General features: G+C 42.3%; 1 protein-coding gene across 1 annotated transcript; it reads left to right on the forward strand.

Annotated features, from left to right (window-relative positions):
• Positions 1-14,256: 14,256 nt before the first annotated feature.
• Positions 14,257-21,144, forward strand: LOC307005999 (ladderlectin-like). Its single transcript, XM_079626586.1, has 6 exons — positions 14,257-14,495; positions 14,606-14,688; positions 19,134-19,248; positions 19,651-19,770; positions 20,569-20,680; positions 20,824-21,144. The coding sequence occupies exons 2-6, from the start codon at positions 14,624-14,626 to the stop codon at positions 20,889-20,891; spliced, it is 480 nt and encodes a 159-aa protein (XP_079482712.1). The 5' UTR covers positions 14,257-14,495; positions 14,606-14,623; the 3' UTR covers positions 20,892-21,144.
• Positions 21,145-25,105: the final 3,961 nt, after the last annotated feature.

The raw sequence follows: 25,105 nt of genomic DNA on the forward strand, positions 1-25,105 counted from the left end.
CCCCTGCGAATTTTATTAAAACATGCTCCCGGAAAATGTATAATTTTATTTGGAGGCACAAAGCTCATTATATTAAAAAAGCTGACATCATTAAAGCTTACGAACAAGGTGGTTTGAATGTGATTGAATTCGAAAACATGAATATTTTGTTAAAACTCAAAATGGCTAAAAAATTTTGTATGTAATGAAGACATATGTATGTATGTCCTTCAGCTTTGTTTCAAGAATTTGGTGGAATTACATTTTTTCTCAAATGTGATTTTGAGTTATCCAAACTCCCGGTGAAACTATCAACATTCCATCAACAAGTTCTCTTATTTTGGAAATTGGCACATACACACAATTTTACACCTCATAATGTTTCTATTTGGAACAACAAATATATATTGCACAGGAACAAATCCTTATGCTTTAAGAATTGGCTGAGCAGAAGTATATGGTCGGTGAGGGATCTAATGGATGAAAAGGGTAACATGAATCTAGACTACAATGCTTTTACATTGAAGCATGGATTTAGCTGTCACCCAAAAGAGTTCTTCACTGTCATTAATGCAATTCCTTCTGGCATAAAAATGCTGATGAGATGCTCCCTTTCTTATGCTAAAGTTAAACCAGTTCTTCCCACTTTATTCATTGGAGATATTAATTTTAAAAGTGCTAATTGTACTAACAAGTATATAAGACAGCTTGTCTTAACAACTTGTTATCCCTGTCAAATTAAAAGAAATAAGTTGGATCACATGTTTGATAAGATTACTGTAAAATATCTTAGAACTGCTTATTTAAGTTTTCCTATTCCTCCTAAAGCAAAAGAAACACACTTCAAAATCTTAAATGAAATTTATCCTTCTAACAAACTCTTAAATCAAAAATTGAATATAGATATTGTCCCCTGTTCTTTCTTTGATAGCCATTCTGAAGACACTGACCATATCTTCTTTACATGCAATTTTTCCAAAATCTTCTGGATATCAGTTCAGGACTGGTTGATAGAAAAGGAGGTGGTTGTTGATGGTTTTGTTTTTACTTTACAACATATTTTATTTGGAATTCCCAAAGACTGTTGTGTTAATTGTTATTTGATCAATAACATTGTAATAATGGCAAAATATTTCATTCACAAATGTAGATTTTTTAAATCCCTCCCACTACTTGTTGTGTTCAAAAATGACTTAAAATGTTTTTCTAGAGCCCTTAAGGGAATGAGAAGTGGAAGTGCGATAAAGCTGCTTGATCTTTTGATTTCATATGATTTGATTGACATTGCCCTTTAATTTAATTTAACTTTATTTTTTTATTTTATTTTATTTTTTACCCTAAGTTCATGTAAGATATGATTTCAAATTTGTATTTATTTATTTTCTGTCTTTTTAAGTCACTTTTTGATTTAACTGTGTTGAGCCTTTAATTCGTTTTTGAATGAATACAATTGCCTTTGTTGTATGTATAATTTTATATTCAAAAAAAAAAAAAAAAAAAAAAAAAAATACCTACCAGATGGACACAGCGACCCCATAGACTCATAAACAGTATATAAGATGGACACAGCGACCCCCTAGATTTCAACGGAGAAAAGTGAAGCCCATTTGAAGCACTCACTTCCTGACCGCCAGGCGAACTGCGCAGACTCAAACTGAGCTTGACGACGTAGATGTGACGTGGGTCTTCTAGTCGCTGTGCCGATAGAAATCGTCTCCGGTTACTTTTGTAACCTCGGTTCCCTGAAAGGCAAGGAACGAGACATTACGGATGTCGTATATGGGAACTCCTCTCCTCCTTCACTTCCGCTGAAATCTTATAGGCTAACGCCAGCAAAGCTGGCCAATTGACGCAAATATGCAAATACTGAAACACCGTTGCAGTTATAATGCAAGTGCAGCGTCAATTACATCAGAATCGAACAAACGCTAAAATCAATAGCGAACACGGCGGCGAACGTAATGTCTCGTTCCTTGCCTTTCAGGGAACCGAGGTTACAAAAGTAACCGGAGACGTTCCCTATCAAGGCTACGGAACTTCGACATTACGGATGTCGTATATGGGAACTGTATAGAGAGCCTAAGTCCCGCCCCTCCGCTTCCGGCTCATGGGACCTTATTTCGGAAAAAATATGTATGGAAGTCAATGGCGAGAGATAACTTATCTTTTTATTCCGTCTGAACTGTCCCCTGAACTACACATATGATGTTTGTCAATTTAAAAGGTAAATATGAAAGTCAAGAAAGTCGCAGTTTGTCATAAAACAGAAGAGTAACGTTTAGTTGTATGTGAAAATCGCTCGATGAACTACATCTCTCGTCTCACACTATGTAGCCTACGTCACAAGATCCGTTGCTCGTATGTGTGTATTCTGGCTCAAAACACGAGTCAGGCATGACGGCGTAACGTTACGATTATAATGTAAGACTATAGAAAAAATGACAGACGTTAGCTTCAGTAAAGTTAGCTTCATTCATTGAGAGAAAAGGTATGACGTCGCATGTGCGCCTTCTGGGTTTGTAGTCTTTGTAATTACGTATTTTCACAGTCTTACAGCTCAACAGTTTTACATCAAACTGCGACTTTCTTGACTTTAAAATGTATCTTTTAAATTGACAAACATCATATGTGTAAATCAGGGCACAATTCAAACGAGATCAAAATATTTGTTGTCTCTCGCCATTGACTACCATACAATATTTTTCCGAAATAAGGTCCCATGGTGGTCGACCGGAAGGGGAGGGACTTAGGCTCTCTATAGAATCCCGCCGTGGCAGCATAGCGACCACTACAACAGAACAACAGAACCCAATACCAAGACCGCCCCGCCCAGTAAGCGAGCATCTGATAGGCCGAGATTGACCAATAGTGAACCTCAAACCTCTGATTGGTCCAAAGAGACCAATCACAAGCTCACAAAATACTGCCAGAATTTGCATATCCCGAGCAGATTTAACCAGGGGAAGTTTGCACTGTCGAGCAACAGGGCAACAACAACAACAACAGCAATAGAATCAACGCATAGCGGTGACAACTGCAAAACATACACAATAGCACATAGAACAACTCATGAGCAAGCGCAGAGCAGCTCACACATGCTATATAAAATCAACTCACCGAAAGCATCCGAGACGCTACAGAGGGTAAAAATCCAACTTATAAAACCTGGCAAACGTGTTCTGAGAAGACCAGCCAGCTGCAAGACATAAATCCTGAATAGACATACCCTTAGTCCAGGCCCATGAGGAAGCGACCGCCCTGGTCGAATGGGCTTTCACGTAAAGGGGGCATTCCTGCCCCAGGCGATCATAAGCCAAAAACAATAGCGTCCACAAACCAGCGAGCAAGCCTCTGTTTAGAGACCCCCCGTCCTTTGTTGCACCCACCAAAGCACACAAACAGCTGGTCGGATTGTCGAAAAGCGGCCGAGCGAGAAATGTATTCCCCGAGCGCTCTGACTGGGCAAATAGCACTTTGACCATCCGAACCCTAAGAGGTTGATGGCTCCGCGGACAGGGCAGGCAGAGAAACGGTCTGCGCTCTGAACGGGGTATCGAGCGACTTAGGAACGTAACCCGGCCTCGGTCTGAGAGTTACATTACAGTTTCCCGGTCCAAAGCGAATACAATCTTCACTTACAGAGAAAGCTTGTAAATCCCAAACCCGCTTCGCCGAAGCGAGAGCGAGAAGCAGCGCCGTTTTAATCGATAGCTCTTTAATGGTAATCGAGGCTAAGGGCTCGAAAGGCGGTCGTGACAAAGCCTCCAAGACCAAGGCTAAATCCCACGGCGGCACCGAAGGCGGCCGTGCAGGGCATAATCTCCTAGCTCCCTTGAGGAACCGTGTCACCGACGCATGTCTACCGATAGACTGTCCGTCAACATGGGGGTGAAAACGCGGCAATAGCGGCCACATATACCTTCAGAGTGGATGGTAGGCTCCCTTCGTCCATCCTGAACTGAAGGAATCGTAGAATATCCGACACAGAACAGTTCGCTGGGTCTATTCCGATATCCTGACACCATTCCGAGAACACACCCCACTTCAGAGCATACAGGCGCCTGGTGGACGGAGCTCGCGCCTCCGCGATGGTATTCAAAACTCGCGAGTGCAGCGCGTCCCGCCCGCTCAGCGACCTTGCAGCGGCCACACATGGAGGCTCCACAGCCCGGGGCTGGGATGCCAGATCGTTCCGCTCGCCTGGGACAGAAGGTCCTTCCTGAGCGGGATCTCCCATGGCTGTCCTGCTAGTAACTCTACCAAATCCGCGAACCAGGTAGTAACTCTACCAAATCCGCGAACCAGGGCTGATTCGGCCAGTTCGGGGCTACCAGAGTCACCGCCGCCTTTTCCTCCCTGATTTTGCACAACACCATGGGCAAAATTTTCACCGGAGGAAAAGCATAGAGACAGACTCTCGGCCATCGCGCAGTCAGTGCGTCCACCTCTGACAATGCGCGTTCTCGCTCGTCGCAAAGAGGTCGACCTCCGCTCCGCCGAAACGATTCCATATCAGCTTAACCATCCCGGGGTGAAGCCTCCACTCCCCATGGGGAATCCCGCTTCTCGAGAGCATATCCGCCCCGCGATTGAGAACACCGGGGATATGCGCCGCTCTCACCGAGAGGAAAAACCGGTCCGCCCACAGCAGAAGGGATTCCGCCTGCCTGAATAGGGCTCTGGAATGTACACCGCCTTGGCGATTTATGTACGAGACCACGGAAGTGTTGTCGGTCCGATAAGAGATCTGGGTTCCTCCACGGGGCCAGGGCGCGGGCGCATCCGCGGGTGGCCATAATACGCTTGCGGCCATAATACCACGCACTCGGGGGGACGCGCGCAAACCTCAGGAATCATCTGTGACGCTTCACTATCTGGATAAGAAAGTAAGCGTCCTTTAAATCCACCGAAGCGAACCAATCCCCGGGGCGAATTTGCGCCAGGATTTGCTTCAGTGTAGTCATCCTGAAGGCGCGCTTGTGAAGCGCTCTGTTGACAGGTCTCAGATCCAGAATGGGGTGGCCCTTCTTCGGCACAAAGTAGCGGCTGTAGAACCCGCTCTCCTGCTCGCTCGGGGGAACTGGATCTATAGCCTTCTTTCGAGCAAGCTGCCCACTTCTTGCCTCAGCACATGAGCGGTTTGGGGCAAAGTTAATGACTGAATTACGCCGCGGAAGCGGGGTGGTCTGCATTTGAACTGAAGTGTGTACCCGCGCCGAATTATATTCAACATCCACGGCGAAATTCCCGGAATAGCCTCCCACGCTGCCTGAAAACGACTGAGCGTGGGCTGAACTAAACCTGCGGTCATCGCCGCTATGTGAGTGCTGGGAATAGTTATTGACCGTGACTCTGCGCTGCTCGAAGGCAGGGCGGGAACACAGTGTTTGGTGCAAGAGGAGAAAAAAAGCTCTGTTTGTGAAGTATTGATTTGCTTTATTTCTGAAACATTGACAACATTCACAACACAACTGCACGCGTCGCTCGCAGAACGCTGAGGGACCAAGTGCAATAGAGCGCGCCGCTCGGACGCGGGGCCGACCTGGCGCTCTCTTCTCTTGCCCGAGCGGTCAGGACGACTGATTGGGCCTCGCAGGGGACGCGGTGGGCTTTCTGCGCGGGCTCCTCTGCCTCTTGCTACCCTGCCACTGGCCGCTACGGCCTCTACGGGCATCCGGTCTCGGGCGGGGCGCTGTCTGTTGTCTGGCCGCAGCCTGGGGTTGGCGGCCCGAAGCTGAAGACGAACGAGAGCGAGGCTGCTGCGGCGGCGGCGGCGCCCTCCGAGGAATCACGTGGCTCATAGCCTTCGCCTTCTTCTGCGTCTCGGAGTAACGATCGGTGACCTTCTCCACGGCGTCTCCGAACAGGCCTGCAGGGGAGATCGGTGCATTCAGCAGCGTCTTCCTGTCGGCCTCCTGCACGTCCGACAGGGTGAGCCACAGGTGTCTGTGGAGGACCACCAGGAAACCCATCGAACGGCCAATCGCCTGAGCCGAGCGCTTCGTGGCCAGGAGCGCGAGGTCCGTGGCTGAACGGAGATCCCGGATGGCGTCAGCGTCAATAGAGGCGGCGTCATCCAGAGACTTCAGCTGTTTAGCCTGCAGCACTTGGAGAACGGCCATGGCATGCAGCGCAGATACCGCCTCCCCCGCAGCACCGTAGGCCTTGTCAGCCTGGTGGGCCGTAAATCTGCAGGCTCGGGACGGCAGGCTGCGGTCCGAGCCCAGGGCGGGAGCCGACGGGCAGAGGTGTGCGGCGACGGTCTCCTCGACGGGGGGGATGCGGAGGTAGCCGTGGTCCCCCGCCTCGTCCACGGGGGCAAACATGGCCTGGGTGGAAGTGAGGGTGCGCGCCGATTGCGGGGCCACCCATGGCTTCACCACGTGCTCATGCACGTCAGGGAAAAACGGTGTTCCTCTTTTCGAAGCGGCCTGACGGCGGCCCGATTGGAGGAACCACGTATCCAGTTTGCTCTTCGAAGGTTCATCGGGAGCTTTCCACGAGAGGTCCAGTTCCTCGACGGCCTTCGAGAGGATACGGAAGAGCTCGTCCTGCAGGTCCGTCGGGGTGTCTTGCTCCGCGGCCGCCAGCGGCGCGGCCTGCTCCGTACCCCAGTCGTTCTCGGAGGCTGACAGAGACATGGAGTCGTCTTCCTCGCTCGCCCCGAAGGACACGAAGTCAGCGACCTCGCGAGGGGGTTGAAAGGTGGGGTCGGGGAAGCTCACCGGGGGACGGACCTCGACTCTGCGGTTGGGGGGGCCTACCAGCGGCTCGGTGGCGGCGGCAGGCCCAATCCCCGCTGCTGCGCGAGCTTCCTCCCTCCTGGCTTTGAGGGCTCGAAGAGACATGTCCGCGCAGAGGTCGCAGGACCCTCCATCCTTGAGGGCGGACTCAGCATGGGCCAGCCCCATGCACGCGACGCAAAACAGGTGCGTGTCGGGGGGGGCGATGGGGCCCGAGCACAGGTTGCAAGTAGTTGCCATCGGATGCGGGAGACAGTGCAAGTATCTCCGGTGCAACTTCAACGACGGCGAATAATCCAAGAGTTGTAGTATCAGCTTTCTAGCACACGATTTGAGCGTGAAGAGAGAGATTCTGATGTAATTGACGCTGCACTTGCATTATAACTGCAACGGTGTTTCAGTATTTGCATATTTGCGTCAATTGGCCAGCTTTGCTGGCGTTAGCCTATAAGATTTCAGCGGAAGTGAAGGAGGAGAGGAGTTCCCATATACGACATCCGTAATGTCGAAGTTCCGTAGCCTTGATAGGGAACTGAATCATTCCCTTCCGAATCTCGCAGAGACGGAGAGCGTGAGCATTAGCTGTCCATGAGCTAGCAGCGGGAGCAACTTTATGAATCTCTATGGGCTTCTCCCTTGACTTTATGTCTCGACGTCCCCGCGATTGCTTGTGAGCTTCTCCGCCGGTCTATACGGTAATTTCTCTACAGTGCGACAGAGAGTCGCGTGGGTATGATGCAATCGTTAGCCTATTTTTTACAAAAACGGCTTCTACGAAGTCATAACGTAAGATACAAAGTAATGGAGCCTTTTATACATTGTCGTGTTTCTTTAGAAATATATAATGGACAAATGGAGTCTTTGGACGCTTCAGATGTAAAGTTATTCGCTGTCAAAGTGACGCAAAAATGAATGGGAGTCACTGGAGTGCTAACAGCAGGTGAAGTTCTGCTACAATGGCGGCTCCCGCGGAGGCTTCAGTTTCCGGCGGATGGATTACCCCCTTGGGTCACTACTCGATCCGTACCGGAAACACGATCTGTATGTGCAGGAACGCGTCTGCTTCCTCTCTGAAGTATGTCGAAACCATTTACGGCAGTTGTTGTTCGACACTACCGATCTTTATCGTAGTTATTTACTAGTGACTATCTTGACATAAATACAGTTATTTATTTTATATATAATTACATATACATTACATTTTGTAATGTTGAGACCCGTAATGAAAATAAATAAATCAGACGAGAGGAATAGTTGGTTTTAACTTCTTTAACTACTTCACTCTACTTCTTCTTTTCTCCCACACATACAATTCTGTCAATCAGCCCCTGGCGGACTGGTTCAGTATTGCAGTCCTTGAACATAAATCACAGAACACAACATTCCCCTCTTTCTTTTAGGAAAGACACTTAACAAGTGAAATTATTCAACCCAGTTTCCATCCACTTATGAACTGTCTATAACTATAAATTTACTTCTGTATCTTAAACTATCAGTTAACAAACATATGAATAAACACATGAACACATTCACCATATATTTCTTGTTACTTCCCTACTACAACTCTAGTGTTCTTTCATTTACTTTTCCTTTCGGTTTCCCTTTACTCTGTAGCATAGTCCTTTAACCATACTGGAGGCTGTCTAGCCTGTGTGCTCTTAACTGGCTCATACACCACATTCTCTGTTCCGGGATTAACCTGAGTATTCTCTAATGTCATTTGAGTGGTTTCTGGAACCAGAGACAAGTGAGCCGCATTCCATTTCTTCCCATCACTCAAAACATAAGTGTTCGGTCCCAATTTCTTATTCACTAACATTGGAACAGTGAATTTCCTTCCAGCCTTCGGTACATGCATAGGTTTCCTTACACGTACCCGATCTCCACACTTGAAGGGGGGTGGTTTTGCCCCACGTTTCTTATCGGTGTACAGTTTCATCTTTTGCTGAACCCGCTGTACACGGTCACGTATGCCCATTGTTCCTTTCTCACCCTGAGCTGCTGTGGTTGGTAGAGTGTTTAGCTTTGTACGCATCTTCCTCCCTCTTAACAGTTCAAAAGGTGATACTCCGAGTCCTGTGGTTGCGTGCGGTGTAGCTCTGTAGTTCAGGAGGAAATCTGTGACTGCTTGCTTCCATGGAAGTTGTTGCATTTCAGCTACTTGGATGCAGTTCTTTAAAACACGATTCCATCTCTCCACAGCACCATTCGCTTGGGGCCAGTAAACACTGCAACGAATGTGTTTTATTCCTCTTTCAGTCAAGAAATCAGCGAATGCCGAAGAAATAAATTGAGGGCCATTATCACTGACTAAGGTCAGTGGGTTACCTTCTCTCGCAAACACCGATGCTAGAAACTTTGTAACAGTGTTGGTTGTAACATTTGAGGTAAATGCAACCTCCGGCCACTTACTATAATAATCCACCATCGTAATAGCAAAACGACAGTCCTGTGTGGCTCTCTCAAAAGGTCCTACAGTATCTATTGCGACTTTCTGAAATGGACCATCTGGCAGGTCCACTGGCTGCAATGGAGCTGGACACGTCCGGGCGGTTTTGTCACAGGACTGACAGGCGGAACATGAAGCAATGGACGAATGCACTTCATAGTCCATACGAGGCCACCAGTACAAGTCTCTTAGCCGTTGCTTAGTTCGTACCACTCCCTGGTGCCCCTCGTGTGCTAAGTGAATTAATTTAGAGCGCAGTGCAACTGGCACAACTAGTCTCTGCCCTCTCAAGATATACGTATCATCCACAGCTAACTCATGCCTGATCTGAAAGTACGCCATGATCGTTGGATCCATTTGTTTCTGTGATTTAGGCCAGCCTTGTGTGATCTGGGCATGCAGCTTGGACAACTCTGGACAAGATTTACATGCTTCCAGGAGATCCTTCATATGAATGGCTTTTGAAAGGTCCTTTGAAATCTCTGCTACAAGGCCTAATTCCTCTTCCTGGCCAGCATCTGAATCAGGTAACGGTAAACGTGACAAACAATCAGCAACACAATTTGTTTTACCTGGTCTGTATTCCAGATTGTAGTTGAAACACAGAAGTCTGGCTGACCAGCGCGCTATCCTCATTCCAGCTCTGTTCATTCCTCTGGTGGCCAGCAATGTGGTCAGTGCTTGGTGGTCCGTCTTCAGTGTAAACTTCCTGAAAAAGTTTAAAGTTTAAAGTTTAAAGTCCTCCAACGTTCTACTGCCCAGACACACGCTAATGCTTCCTTTTCAACTGTACTGTATTTTATTTCGGCTGGAGTCAATGTACGAGAAGCGAATGCTATTGGACGCTCCGTCTGATCTGGGTGCCGTTGAGAGATGACACCTCCAATGCCGTAATCGGAAGCATCAGTGGACACAAATGTTGGCAAGAAGGGGTCGAATAAAGCTAAGGCTGGGCTTTGGACTAACAGCTGCTTTAGCCCTCGAAAACTCGCCTCAGCTGCTTCCGTCCATGTAAATCCATTCTGAGATGATCTGAGTATCTCACGCAGAGGGTCTACTACCAATGCATAGTTCGGGATGAACTTGCTAAACCAAGATGTAAGACCTAAGAAGGACCGTAATGAAGGTAGGTCGGTTGGTGCAGGTGCATTTGCAATGGCTTCAACTGAGTCAGGGTTAGGATGTAGCCCCTCTTTTGAGATGTCATGGCCTAGATACCGAATTCTGCTCTGGCCGAATTTGCTTTTCTTCATATTAAGTTTTAGACCAATGTCTGTGAGTCGAGTCATCACTGCCTGTAGATTGGCGTCGTGGGTGGCTTTGTTTTGACCATACACGATGAGATCATCTAAGTAGTTCTGTACTCCTGGTAAACCCTCAAGTACAGTTTTCATCATTTTCTGAAAGGCGGAGGGCGCCGAAGCCAACCCGAAAGGAACCTTTGTGAATTTGAATAACCCATCGTGTGTGATGAATGCAGTCAAGTTTTGACTCTCCTCATGAAGAGGAAGTTGATGGCATGCGCTTTGCAAATCAATTTGGGAGAACACCGTAGCGCCTCTGAGCTCTGTGAAAAGATCCTCCATATGAGGCAGTGGGTAGCAGTCAGTAATTACCGCTCGATTAGGCTCTCTCAAATCCACACACACCCGAATTTCTCCCGACTTTTTTCTGGTTACGACAATCGGTGACACCCATGGCGAAGCATCAATCTTTTCAATTACTCCATCACCCAGTAACCGATTAATTTCCTTGGAAACCTCCTCCCGTACACTCAGTGGTAATCTGCGTAGTTTGTGCTGCACTGGTTTTACAGACTCATCAATCTGTACTTTGTGCACAAATCCTTTGACACATCCTGGTGAGCTGGCTGCTGTATTACCTATTTCTAGCACTGGTGAAGCAGCGGGGCTCGATAATGTAACCATCCTATCCCCCACAATGTGACATTTTAAGGCTTTAATTAAATCCATGCCCAAAAGTGGTGAACCCGTTTTGACCACATAGAAATTTGCTGTGGTTGCAACACCGTCATGTGACACAGAAACAGTAAAACAGCCTAAGGTTGGTAAGTGTTCACGTGAGTATGTGACTAACCTCACTTGAGGTTCCTTCAGTTCACAATTTGCAAAGTATTTCATGAACAGGGTCTCTGGTAGGATGGACACACTTGATCCTGTATCAACAATCAATTCAAGTGGTATTTTATTTCCTTGCGGTCCTTCCAACTGTACTTGGCAACGAATTTTGCCATGAGACTGATTTACACACAGTACAGTCAGTTCAGGCACCCCCACTTCTCTGACAGCAGCAGATTTACATACCTTTGCAAAATGTCCTTTCTTTCCACACTGATGACATGTGGCAGACGCAGCTGGACAAGTGGGTGCGTTGGCCAAGTGAGTATTTGATCCACAGCGAAAACAGCGTCTTTTATTTGAAGTCTGTGGCTTCCCAGTTTGTTCTGGCCTTTTTTCATACTTTTGTTTACCTCTTTTGAAACTGCCCTTTGTCTTCGAGATGGCTTGCACCTGGGCAGGAGATGAACCAGTGGTTGAAAGAAGTGTAGCATTTTGTACTGCCGATTCGACTTGCAACGCTAACGCGGAAGCGCGTTCCAATGTAAGTTCGGGCTCAAGTAACAATCTGTCTCTCACCGCGGCCAGAAAAACCTGTTCGATCAGTTGGTCCCTTAACATTTCGTCCTCCATTCCTCCGAACTGACAATCCACCGCCAGATGACGTAACTCCGCTATAAACTGACTTACTGTTTCATCAATGCGCTGCGCGCGTTGTCTGAATTTATGCCGTGCAGCGACAACATTCACTCTTGGCGTGAAATGAGCATCAAGTGCCGCCATGGCCTCATCATAAGTTGTACCACCGTTTGGCAGCGTGTAGAAAAGTCTCTGGCCTTCCGTACCGAGACAATGTAAAAGAACTGCACGAAGTCTAGCATCAGGCCATGCGTCACCTCGCGCTCCGATGACAAGTAAGTAGTTTTGGAAAATTTTCTTCCATGTAGAAAACGGTATGGCAGGCTCTCCTACCGTCGGAAGAAAACATGCAGGCATAGGTACGGATGCAGACATCCTCGTCGCCAAAATTTGTAATGTTGAGACCCGTAATGAAAATAAATAAATCAGACGAGAGGAATAGTTGGTTTTAACTTCTTTCTCTTTACTTCACTCTACTTCTCCTTCTTTTCTCCCACACATACAATTCTGTCTATCAGCCCCTGGCGGACTGGTTCAGTATTGCAGTCCTTGAACATAAATCACAGAACACAACATATTTATGTCAAGATAGTCACTAGTAAATAACTACGATAAAGATCGGTAGTGTCGAACAACAATATATATATATATTTACCATTTACCAAAATGTGGCACATTAAATTGATTAAATAAAAAAATTGAAAAATTAAATAAAAGTACACTAAATAGTTTACATTTGCTTGATCCCATATAGGAAATACAGATGTGCATTAAGTGTTTTTGTTTACATTTAATATTTCATTTATTTTTTCAAGGTTTGTTCTACTTATTACCCATAAATGTCTATGGGAAGCCGTTCAGGAAATAATACAAGTGTAGTGTGTGAATATGGATTGGTTTACTGGTTGAATGTATGGTTTAATGACAAACGCATTGGTTTCTAATACATTGGTATAACCAGACATATATTGGTTTAGATACATCGGTCTGATCAAGTGTACATGGGTTTGCTCCTTTATATGCTGGTTTGTTCAAGTAAACATTGGGCTCCTCAAATTGGTTTCCTCAACTATATATTGGTTTAGATACATTGGTTTCATCAACTATATATTGGTTTGTATATATTGGTTTCATCAACTATATATTGGTTTGTATATATTGGTTTCATCAACTATATATTGGTTTAGATAGATTTAGATTTACACCCAAATAAAAATATCTATATCGCAAGTCAGAACCAATCAATCACAGAGAGCGTTCACACACTGCCGACAATGCATTCAAACAGAGCTGCGTTTCTCAGAACAATATTATGCTTACAGAAGACAGAAAAACGTATGTTTGAGCTATTTCAACTACTGTACCGTCAGAACCGGAGTTCGGCTGAATGGATTCGAAAGCGGTAAAACTCAACTGTTTAACTCTGGGGGAGTTGTAAAATGAGCCTATTTCCAAAAAAAGTGGAGTATCCCTTTAATAACTGCACAAATAGTAGTATATAGTAGCCTATATAGTAGGCTAACTATATGTTTTATAATTACAAATTGTGTAATTTGGGGTTTCTGTAGCCAGTGACATTTCGTTATATGTATTTTATTTTCAATGCAGATGTAATGGCATTGCACATTTTTTGTTTTTATTTGAAGGCTGAGGCTTCATTAATAAACACAACCCCAATTTGCATCATTGGTTTTGAGATGTTACTTGCTGTGAATACCTTGTCTGATAGGCTACAGTATTGTGGCATTATCTGGCATAGTATCAGGACATCCTGATTAGTCTGTCGCGTACGGCTCGAGGCGAATGACCGGATGATGGGCCTATTTGGGAGAAAGTCCAGGGCTGTTTTTTTAGCCCCAGTCCGTCCCTGATTAGTGGTGTTAAGATCCTCTTTAGATTCTTCCACCATTAAAGATTAAATGATCCAGGGGGCAATTTACCACTAATCCATGAATAAATAGGTTTGTTTAAAGTCTTTGTAAAGGCAATTCAGAGATTTGTTTCTGATGAATCAGATAAAGAAAAATATTTCTTGCTTATGTTTTATCAATTAATCAAATGTCATTATCATATTTTAAGAAATCATGTTGATGTGTTTCTCATTACTATCATTTTGATGTGTTTACTATTAAACACACACACACACACACACACAGACACACACACACGCGCGCGCGTATATAAAGCACATTTTAAAAACTTTTTATATATAAAAATAAAATGTATTATTTATTTGCAACAGTTGTGTTGACAGCAATAATAATAATACATTTCTGTCTTAAGAACAGCTGATGGATACCGTGCTGCGTTGTCATGGGAACATGACCAGGTGAAGATAATGAGGAAGTTACGGCTTTTAAACCGTGATTTTTTAGGTGATATTCAAATGCCGATTGTTTTCAGCCGCCACATTTATCCACGTCCGATCACTCGCACGATGTGATTGGCTGTATTCGAATGTTTCCTGAATCACACGTGAACCCTGTCGTAAGATGATTTCTGCGCTCGGATCTAAGTAAAGTAGGCTAGGCTATAAACGCAGGGCTCTTTCTGGAACTTCACATTAACTTCCTCTGAGATTCTGAAGGCTACAATCTGAAAAGCAAGGTGAGTTTTTGGAACCGAAACCTACTGAATAACATTTGCTTTATCTTTGAAATACATCGAGAATCCACAGCATTTGAGTGCAGACATTTAACTTTCTTATTCATTTTTAGGTTCATTTCAGGATCATCATGGCAATGCTGAGAAGTCTTCTGCTTCTTTCTGTTATCTTCTCCATGGGGAATGCAGCCAAGCGGTAACCAAAACATTTAATTGTGAAAACCCTTGCTAGTTTAAATACATTTTGGGAATGTACAAGATTCCGTTTACTAATATTTGCTTGATTAATGAAGGATTTCAGTGTCAAAGTACACATAGAAATAAGCTACATTTATATAAAATAAAAAACCTTTTTTGCTGTAAACACAAAAAATCCCCATAACATTTATGTACTGGATCAGGGGCGTGCAGAGTTCCTCAGGGGCTCAAATGTAAAAAGGGGGCATATATTAGTATATTAAAATAGAAAACCATTATTTTAAATTGTAGTTTTTTATTTATTTATCAAATAGCCTAAATGCAAGCTTGAAGCGCATAAGACTTTTATATAAAAAGTAATGTGTGTGCAAAAATGTAATATTAATAGTCACCATTTCGCGTGTTGTTGTCAGCCTACACTTCACATAATAGGCCTGGGCTTCATTTAACAAACTGTGATAGTTTCCTAATGGTAAACGGTGTATCAATATAGACTAAATACATTACAAGTGACTTGAATACTTGCCATTTAATGCTACTTTTGGTGCTGGTTTTGTGCAGTGCTTTAGTCATTTTAACATCCATTAGTTCAACGACGGAGATTCACATCGCTTCAATGTAAATTCGCCTTTGGCTAAGCCACGCCCTAGAATGTATATTATTGACCAATCACAGCGCAGCCAAGGCGCAGCCAAGAACGAGCTCCACAGCGGGTCCGACACTTTTTCACGGCGCTCCATTGACTTCAACGCAGGCGGCTCATATTTTTGGTCTCGGCAGGCTATTACGTTGTCGTTTTATAAAAAATATGGTTAAACGTTGTGCCGGGGGCATTTCTAACACAGATACGCGTTTCCCAGAGAGGTTGGAGGGGGGTGTCCGTTTTTTTCTATGGAGCTTATATTATGACAAAATGATTTGAATTTGAATTGTGTAAATCTGAATTATTTGCAAGTGTAATCTAACAAAATTGAATTTTAGGTGGTAGTTTAAATAGTTCTGAATTTGAATTTTTTTAAACGAATATTGAACATTTGAAATTTAACAAATTGAAATGTTTTTATGGCTGAATTTTATAGACATGTATTTTCAAACAGTAATATTCAGTTTTAAAAAATTCAGATTCAAGTTTTCAAGATGAAGAAATTCAGAACTTCAAATTCAGTTTTCTAAAATTCAATGTCAAAAATTCAAGTTCAAAAATTCAGATCTGACAGAAAGTAGGTCACAGGTCATCCACAGGGAAGAGTAGATGATCTCAGAAAAGTCGAACAGAGCATTTTGGCCAATTGGGGACTGCGGAAGTTTTCCAGCGCGAACGTGGTGGTGGTTCAAGAGGTTGCCACTCTCTGACTCTTGTCATGAATCGCCCGGAGGTCTATTACATGTACGACGCAGTCTAGACCGGACGCGAACGGTGCGACGCGACCCGTGAAATCCCCAACAGCACACGGATTCCCCATCCTATTTCTGACCTAGTCCCAGCTCTTTGCAACAGTCGCTTCAAGCTGTGTTGCGTCGCGCCGCTCGCGTCCTGTCTGTGTAACTGAGGTCTAGTAGACAAGCTGGCGTTCTAATCAATTTTACACAAAATGTAGGCTACTTTAAAACAAACACCAGAGACCGCTTAGACAAATGTCCCACGTGCTGAGAACGCTAACCTAACTAAACACAAAATCATTCATGTTTAAGAATCTTAACGTTACCTCCGGGCGATTCATGACAAGAGTGGACATTAAAACGCTTACGTGAAAACCGCTTAACGTGGCTCACTGTACGAAGATAGTGATATTAAAGGACCAAACTCAGTACAAATCATATTAATAAACCATACTTTGTATAAAAAATCAGATGAGCCCAGAATACCTACGCAACGCGTTTAATTGTGCGTTAGCATTTCCTTACCATAGAAAACCGTTATAAGAAAACGCTTAACGTGCAGGCTACTGTACAAAGACAGTGATATAAGGACCGTACACATCATATTAATAAACCATACATGTATAAAAAATCAGATGAGCCCAGAATATGAACGCAATGCGTTTAATTACGCGTTAAGCATGTTCTTACCATAGAAAACCGTTATAAGAAAACGCTTAACGTGGCTTAATAAACCTTAAACCTGATTTTTTTATACATATAGGCCTATGGTTTATTAAGGACCATTTAAGGTTTATTAAGCCAAGTTAAGCGTTTTCTTATAACGGTTTTCTATGAATAGAACATGCTTAATTAAATGCGTTGCGTTCATATTCTGGGCTCATCTGATTTTTTATACAAAGTGGTTTATTAATATGATTTGTACTGAGTTTGGTCCTTTAATATCACTGTCTTCGTACAGTAAGCCACGTTAAGCGTTTTCATATCGGTTTTCTATTAAGGAATTTGCTTAACGCGTAATTAAACGCGTTGCGTTCATTCTGGGCTCATCTGATTTTTTATACATGGTTTATTATTATGATGCGTAGGCTAGCCTACTGAGTTTGGTACAGTAAGCCACGTTAAGCGTTTTCTTATAGGTTTTCTATAAGGAAATTAACGCGTTGCGTTCATATTCTGGGCTCATCTGATTTTTTATACATAGTAGGCTATGGTTTATTAATATGATGTGTACGGTCCTTATATCACTGTCTTTGTACAGTGAGCCACGTTAAGCGTTTTCTTATAACGGTTTTCTATGGTAAGGAAATGCTAACGCACAATTAAACGCGTTGCGTAGGTATTCTGGGCTCATCTGATTTTTTATACAAAGTATGGTTTATTAATATGATTTGTACTGAGTTTGGTCCTTTAATATCACTATCTTCGTACAGTGAGCCACGTTAAGCGGTTTTCACGTAAGCGTTTTAATGTCCACTCTTGTCATGAATCGCCCGGAGGTAACGTTAAGATTCTTAAACATGAATGATTTTGTGTTTAGTTAGGTTAGCGTTCTCAGCACGTGGGACATTTGTCTAAGCGGTCTCTGGTGTTTGTTTTAAAGTAGCCTACATTTTGTGTAAAATTGATTAGAACGCCAGCTTGTCTACTAGACCTCAGTTACACAGACAGGACGCGAGCGGCGCGACGCAACACAGCTTGAAGCGACTGTTGCAAAGAGCTGGGACTAGGTCAGAAATAGGATGGGGAATCCGTGTGCTGTTGGGGATTTCACGGGTCGCGTCGCACCGTTCGCGTCCGGTCTAGACTGCGTCGTACATGTAATAGATCTCCGGGCGATTCATGACAAGAGTCAGAGAGTGGCAACCTCTTGAACCACCACCACGTTCGCGCTGGAAAACTTCCGCAGTCCCCAATTGGCCAAAATGCTCTGTTCGACTTTTCTGAGATCATCTACTCTTCCCTGTGGATGACCTGTGACCTACTTTCTGTCAGATCTGAATTTTTGAACTTGAATTTTTGACATTGAATTTTAGAAAACTGAATTTGAAGTTCTGAATTTCTTCATCTTGAAAACTTGAATCTGAATTTTTTAAAACTGAATATTACTGTTTGAAAATACATGTCTATAAAATTCAGCCATAAAAACATTTCAATTTGTTAAATTTCAAATGTTCAATATTCGTTTAAAAAAATTCAAATTCAGAACTATTTAAACTACCACCTAAAATTCAATTTTGTTAGATTACACTTGCAAATAATTCAGATTTACACAATTCAAATTCAAATCATTTTGTCATAATATAAGCTCCATATCACAGCATAAGCCATGTTGATACCAAACCAGAGCCCAGATGAAGTTGTCGGAGGTAGCAACAGTAACTAAGGGGGGCGGGGCTTAGCCAAAGGTGAATTGGTCTGTCCATGAAATTTTCAAACGATTTATTTATAAATGACCGGAAAAAATTACGCTCCACTTCACATTGTCCAATAAAATTTGAACTTCTTGTGCCAGATGACGATTGGTCGGTGTAGCCTAGTATACATGACAAACAGCTAGGCTTCTAAAATGTGTTATGTGGATTTTAATCGACAACCTTTTATTATAAAAAATTTAACAATTGTTTGGTGTTTTTTTTTTTCCTGCCGTCGAGCCATATACTCACTAAAAAGAGGCTCGAGAGCGATCGGTTCCCGAGCAGACTGTGGGATAAGTTTACACAAGTGCAGTTTCATTTTAAAACGTCTAACTTTTGCTACGGTTATGCCTGCCGTCCACACACACTGCTCCGGAGTTTTAGACCCTCGAAAACGGAGACCGTCAGTCAAGACCGAAGCACGCACAACTTGACAAGTGACGCAACCCATAGCAACGCGTTATAGCAACAACACCTCAGACTGACAGAAACGTAAAAATTAACGTGAATTTAGGCTACTTTAGTTTTGTACACATTGTCATGTTAATTATAAGCAAATGCATTTTGTTTTATTGACCACAATATTACCAGAATATTATCATTGATATATGTTTGAGACGGGCACTTTTGATTAATTTTTAAATAGAATAAGGTATCGATCACGATCCAGACTTGATTTAGGATGTCCACATGAATGGACAAGTTTTGGACTCCGGTGCTACAAGTACTTCTCTCAATCGGTTAACTGGATCACAGCAGAGGTAATGTATTAATTACAACAAGGTTATTTGGATAACACTTTATATTATGTGTCTTTAACTAACGTTACATCTAAATAAATAGTTTGGTACAATGTATTTATTGTGTGTTTGTGTGGGACATGTTTGATGCTATGGTTAGGTTTAAGGGTGGGTTAAGTCAACAGAGTAATCCTATCTAATTACAGCTCTAGTAATTGCTATTTTTATTTTATAAATGTAGGCTACAGATTAAAGACTCTTAATAAGTGGGATTGTTGCTTTTTTTTTAAAAGTGAAATGCTCTTCTGCAAATAATCAATCAGAGCAAACTTTGTTTGCATATGACTAAAATGTTGATTAAAGTCATTTATGCTTTCTCCTAAAAACGATTAGATTTTGAAATGACAAAATCTGTCTCTTCAGAGAAACTGTCAAAGTCTTGAGGCGAATCTCGCATCTGTGCATGATCAACCAGAGAATGATTTCCTGCTCAGTCTGTTGCCTTCCACAAGATCTTGGGTTGGTGCTCATGATGGTGAAATGGTAAGTTAAATGGTGCCCTAAAGAAACCTATTTGTTTGTCTAAACTGAAATATCTGCTTTAATCAAAGGCAAAGTTTCTAATGAGGATAGTTTGACTTCAAAGCTGAACTTCATTAGCTTAAGTCTGACTACAGTAGTGCACTTTTTGGCAGAGGTGGACAAAGTACACAACGTCCTTCCTTGAGTGAAAGTACAGATACTACTGGTAAAATATTACTCTGTTACAAGTAAAAGTTGCAAAGACTTGTTTACTTAAATTAGTACTCATGTACTTTTACTTAAGTACTTGAGTATCAAAAGTACATTTGTACAAAAGTACAAAACATTTATTTCTAGAACACAGTTCCAGTCGTGAGATTGAATGTGAGATTGAATAAGTGCACTCGATAACCTTCACAATGGTTTAGGACACCCAAATGGCTGCTCCCTCAAATAGTGCCGTATTTAAAGTTTTTTGGCTTGAAGTGTTAACCTTACTGTTATCTATAAGCTAGTGTGCTCCAAAACAATGACAAAATTTACAGTTAGAAGACAAAACCCAACATTGAAAATGAAAATCCGGTTGCTGTCAGAATCCAACATCAGTTGGTTGTTACTATATACTTTCTACTCTACATTTGAAAGACAAATATCGTACTTTTTATCCACTACATTTCTGTCAAGGAAATTAAGTTAAAGTTAAAGTGAAAGTTTCCAGAAAAAATAATACTCAAGTACAGATACTCAAAGTGTACTCAAGTTAATGTGTTTTGTCACTGTCCACCTCTGCTTTTTGGATTCATTCTCTTCACTTATTAGGACGGAGAGTGGTTGTGGAGTGATGGAACTGTGTATGGTTATACCAACTGGTGCTCTGGAGAGCCGAACAATGCTAGTGTTCCTGAGAACTGTTTGGAGATCAACTGGACCTGTGAGTGCAATCCTATAATTTCATATCATACGGTAACGTTAAATGAATTGTTTGGATTTCACCAAGTGCCTTAAGTTGAACACCACTGATTCTAACACCACTGTAATGATCCGAGTAACTGATTTCTTTATTCCACCCTACAGCGAACCATTGCTGGAACAATGCACCCTGTTCAACCTCAATGGACTATATTTGTGTTTTGGACGCGTGAGGTCATATTCTGTCATCCTGCTACACATTTACATTGTGCTACATTTACTCTTTCTGATCTTATCTTTACAAAAATGTTATTCTGAAGTGAAGTCCAATCTCTTCTGAATTTGAATCTCTTCTCAATACTTTTTCTGAAACACTCCTCAAATGAATAAAAGCATTGAATCAAAGCAAGTGCATTGTGGACAATCAAATAAGCGTATATTGCTTAGCAAGGTTTAAGGATTTGGTTAGTAGCTGAATATACTATCATTAAAAAAAATAAATAAAAAAAAATCTTTTTTTTCTTCCCCCATGTCTGCCACATAAACAATGAGCCAAAACTAAATTGATAATTTTCATAGTCATATGTAACCCGTTCCTACATGTGCTTGTGTTAACGCGTTCCTATGGCGACCGGTCAGAAGTGAGTAACTGATCGTTTTCCCAATAATAAAAAAAATGGGTCACCTTTTTAAAGTCCACATGAAATCAAAATTATCCATATTTACTTTGTTTGCCTAAATTGATCGTTTTGTGGTGAACAATTCATCCATGCAAGTTAATCCATACAATTATTTTTGGCTTCATATTTCAAAAGTAGTAGACAGGCTGAATGAAACACCTACTTTTCTAGATCCAATCAGGTGCTAGTTGGAAAAAAAAGCCACGCCCACTATTGTTCCTCATTTAGTATTCCGTTTCTCTCGGGATAAAGTCGGTTGCAACTTCCGGTTCACGAGGACTTTAAGTGTTACTAAAATTAATTTGGTTTTTAATAACTTTGAATAGAAGTACACTGAAAAAACATTCAAATACATGCAAAATAAATACTCCATGTCACCTGACCCACGTACATGTAATCAATCAGCTCGTGCACAAAAAAAACTTGTGTGCAGTTGAAGCAGCCATTTTCTTTTTACCACTGAGATGATGCAAAATCTTCTGTAGCATGACCTGTATTGAATTTATTTTATGCTGAACATAAGTCAAAAAGCAATTAGGATTTTTTTCACAAGAAAAAGAGGGCCCGAGACCCCTTTAAATGAAGCAGCAGAAAACGTAGTCAACCATCAAACCCTGCCGCAAACAGCGGAGATCAGCAGGGAAGATAACGAAGGCGATGAATGTGAACAGAGTAGCAGGAGGCCTACTTGCCCAGCAAAGAAAAAGCAGAAATCTGGAGTAAGTCCATATAGGCCTAAAGGTGATTGTTATTTTTTTGGGTTTGTCAATTGTTCGGACGCAGTCCGTGCTGCAATACCAATGTGCATAATATGCGGTGAAAAGGTGTCTAATTAAAGTTTGAAACCAGCGAAGTTGGAAAAACATTTTTAAGTACACGCCATGCAGATCTTGCGGACAACCCATTATCTTGTTTTCAGAGGAAGTCTCAAGAAATTCAGTCATCAGCTCAGTTACTCAGCAGTGACACACAATCACAAATTGCACTTGGCATCTTATAAAGTTTAATATTGTGTTGCCAAAGAAAAAGCGCCAAACATAAATGCGGAGCGATTAATATTGCCTGCTGCACTACATAGTTAATACTGTTCAGACGAGACTACTTTAAGTTACTTGAGTTTATTGAACACAATTTATCTTTGGCGGTATGGTTCCTTATGGGGTTCTTGCTCCATAAAGCTTTGACCTACACAGCTTTAGCATTAACCCTCCGGGACGTCTATACTGCAGCTTGGCTATGAGGATGATTGTCTCTCGGCGGTGATGTCCATGACGCTAGGACTTGGAAGCCTTGGTAATCTGAAACAAAGACAACAGCCAGAAAGTGCACAGAAGTATGCTGGATACATATGAGGCGGGGTTGCGAGCAGTTTGTATGGCGCTCGCTTTGTGTCATTTCTTTCCTAACCAAGCTTAAAGACGTGTTAACGTGCGTGTGACATGCGTGTGGAGAACGTTTGAACGTCTGCCCGTCTGAACGCAATACTTAACATGCCTTTGGCTAATTTCAAAATAGCGCACGTATTTTTATGCCGCTACTTGTAAGATGGACTTTTCTTATTTGAGACACTGTTTAAACAGTGTGGGCTAGAATCATTTTCAACAGAGAAAATCACATTAATAGCTATTTAACATATGCCTAGCCTATATATTTAAAGGGGTCATGACATGTTTTTTTTTATTTCATTATTATGTTCCCTTAGGTGCAAATATAGTATTACTATAGTTTTTTTTACAAAAAAACTTTTAAAATGTAGTGATTTATGACCTTTTCCCACCCAGTTTCTCATCCTCTGATTCAAACAGTCTGTTTTTGGGGGTGTTTCCCCTTTAAGAGTTCAGTGTTAACGCCCACTGTTATGATTGGCTAACGTCAGTGCCTATGCATCAATTATTAACGCCCCCAGACAGAACATTTGCGGATTCGGCGCAACTGTTTAATAGCGGGTGATGCATGCGAAGCGATGGCTCTTGCAATGATAAAACCTTATTATGTTTGAGCCAGAATCAGAGGGAAATGAACGATCACCACAACAACGAAGACTGGATCAGCCCGTGTCCACATGGAAAGTGAAACTATTTTGAATTAATAAAAAAAAATTAACCCGAGACACTTGAAAACGGATTAGCTAACAGTTTAACATTATTTAACTAATTCCAATGAAATGATAGGGTGTACCACGGACAAAAATGCATGCACAGGCCATATTTGAAGATGCAGCATTGATAAAGGCAACATTTTTAATTTTCTATCACATGTAGGCCTACTAGAAAGGCGACATATTTTCAAGATTCTCTTATACAAATGTGTTTATATTAGCCATGGTAAAAAGTAGGTTTGCGTCGTCGTTGTTGAGCCCAGAATATTCGGCACGGACTTATCTTTGAGCAACAGTTTTCTGGCAAAGCCAAGCATCATATTGGGATTTTTTCCTCAAAACAGTCATCCTTAAATGTATAGACCAAACGCTTAAACTAACACTGCCGTGACTGGGACGTCCGCAAAAAATAAAGTGCATCCATTTTTTCCCTGACGACTGGATCTTTCAGCGTATTTAAAAAGTAGTTTAAAGTTTTAAATACATTACTTACAGTTTGCGTCGTCGATGTTGAGCCCAGAATAGTCGGCACGGACTTATCTTTGAGCAACAGTTTTCTGGCAAAGCTCAAAACAGTCATCCTTCAAATGTATAGAACAAACGCTTAAACTAACACTGCCGTGACTGAGACGTCTGCAAAAAATAAAGTGCATCCATTTTTCCCTGACGTCTGGATCTTTCGCAGCGTATTCAAAGATGTTGTTTGTCCTCAGCCAGGAACAGCACATCTGCGTGGCATCGTAATTTCCCTGTACACAGACCCACTCGCTGTCCGTCGACTGAACGCTTGTGAGGCGCGCAGCGCGCGGGCGCGACAATGATACGAAATGAGCGTAGTTGTCTTGCGCTTTAAGCGTAGTTGTCTTCTGCTGGAGGCGGTCTATATGCAAACGCTGGTACGTCACTTCGTACCGTGACGTCACTTCTTACCATGGATCCAGAACGAGCTGTATTTAGAGCTTGATTAAATAAATGATTCGTTTATAATGGGGAGGACGTCTTAAGCTATGAAACTTGCAGGACGTTTTAATGGTACAAAGACCTCTTATATACCAAAAGATCAAGGCAAATTTGGTTTCTCATGTCATGACCCCTTTAACATCCTCGAATAATAAGAAAATACTATTTACTGTAGGTTTGTATACATATATATATATATATATATATAAAACTTATCTCAACAGTAAAAAGCTTTGAATGTATTTTACAATATCAATTATGCATGAGCATGCATGGGAATAAGAAATAGGCTATAGGCCACAATAATAATAAAAAGCTCTATGATGGGATGCATTACTTAACTATATGCAGAATTGCTATGTTATAAAAAATCGTTCTATGAACTTCTAGCAAGCTCATTTAAACTGAGTTGTAAATGCCAAAATGAAAGGAGGCTAAATAAATATGAAACTACTAAATATACATATAAAATCGCCAGTAGATGGCGCCAAGGCCATGTTCTATTGAGATTACTGTTAAATGTTCAACCTTACATTAATTATAGTTATATTAATGTGTAATAATACTTCACAAATATATATATATATATATATATAATTAAAGCTGCAAGCAGCGATTGCGGGCCCAAGCCGGTGGTACCGCCACCCTGGTGCCTTTAGTTGCACTAAAGGCACCGGGTGGCGGTGCTACCGGCTTGGGCCCTCCATCG

The sequence above is a fragment of the Phoxinus phoxinus genome (assembly GCF_949152265.1).
Source record: "Phoxinus phoxinus genome assembly, chromosome: 10".
NCBI classification, from domain to species: domain Eukaryota; kingdom Metazoa; phylum Chordata; class Actinopteri; order Cypriniformes; family Leuciscidae; genus Phoxinus; species Phoxinus phoxinus.